General features: G+C 42.5%; 1 protein-coding gene across 2 annotated transcripts in view; it reads left to right on the forward strand.

Annotated features, from left to right (window-relative positions):
• The window catches only part of gopc (golgi-associated PDZ and coiled-coil motif containing), a 22,795-nt gene that overhangs the window by 16,130 nt on the left and 5,457 nt on the right, over positions 1-1,208 (forward strand). For both annotated transcript variants that reach the window (XM_014025284.1, XM_014025285.1), the window contains one exon: positions 847-1,022. In XM_014025284.1, coding sequence (XP_013880738.1) covers positions 847-1,022 — 176 coding nt within the window. The remainder of the gene's footprint in view (positions 1-846; positions 1,023-1,208) is intronic.

A 1,208-nucleotide genomic window follows, 5' to 3' on the forward strand; every position in this document is an offset into this window, starting at 1 on the left:
GGGCGTAGAACCTGGCGCACATAACTTTTTTATATGTACACACCATTTATACATGAGGCCCCAGATGAGCTTTTTTATTTTAAGACCTGGAGGGTTGAACTTCTAAAAAGTAAAGAGGATTGGTCTAAGCACTCCACCCTGAGGAACTCCATGACTAACTCTGGTGTAAAAAGAAAAGTCATTATTAACATTTCATGATTTTACATAATTATACGTTTACACATAACAATTTTTAAATTTGATATTGATTGATATTTGATGATTGTGTGTACGCACCGTTTATACATGAGGGCCCAGGAGTCCAGGCCCTCTTTAGGCCCTCCAGCGTTCCAGCTGGTACCACAGTACCACTCCYCTTCACACATGAGCTTTAGCTCTCATCCTGTCAGGGAGGTGATGTGTCACATTCCTAAAGTTTTTCATGTCGAGGCCCCACCCGTTCACCTGAGCCTCACAGCTTTTAACAAGAGACAACACATTTAGATTTTTACCTTCAGCCTCACAAATGTAACAGTTTTTACAACTTTTTACCATTTCCTGAAGTAACAATAGAAGAGTACTCCTGATTATCTGATGGAAAAGTTTATTCAAATTAAAAAATAAGATTAAACTGAACTGTAAAAGGTTTGGTTTAGAACATTTATCAGTTATTTTTTTCAACAGGACCATGTCTTCATGTCCAAACAATAAATCAGTATTATTTTCACACCTGGAGCTCTGGTAGATCAATTACAATAAAACAGTTTATATCTGTGAATGCRCTCTTCTTCCACGCCTGCCTAACAGTTTTGTTCAGAACTGTACCTGCTTTAAGGACCACCCTGAGTCCTGTTGTTGTGTGAACAGGAGCAGGAGCTGGAGGCCAGTAAGAAGGACAAGTTGGCCGAGGCCAGGCTCGAGGCCGAAGTTCGGCTGTTTAAGAAGGAAAATGAAGCCCTTCGCAGACACATCGCAGTCCTGCAGGCTGAGGTCTACGGAGCCAGACTGGCAGCCAAATACCTGGACAAGGAGCTGGCTGGCAGGTAAGACCGAGGTCCTGAAGTCAGGTCCAAAGTAACACCATAGTCCTGAAGTCAGGTCCAAGTTAAGACCATAGTCCTGAAGTCAGGTCCAAAGTAAGACCATAGTCCTGAAGTCAGGTCCAAAGTAAGACCATAGTCCTGAAGTCAGGTCCAAAGTAAGACCATAGTCCTGAAGTCAGGTCCAAA

The sequence above is a fragment of the Austrofundulus limnaeus genome, unplaced genomic scaffold (assembly GCF_001266775.1).
Source record: "Austrofundulus limnaeus strain Quisiro unplaced genomic scaffold, Austrofundulus_limnaeus-1.0 Scaffold465, whole genome shotgun sequence".
In the NCBI taxonomy this organism is placed as follows: Eukaryota; Metazoa; Chordata; class Actinopteri; order Cyprinodontiformes; family Rivulidae; genus Austrofundulus; species Austrofundulus limnaeus.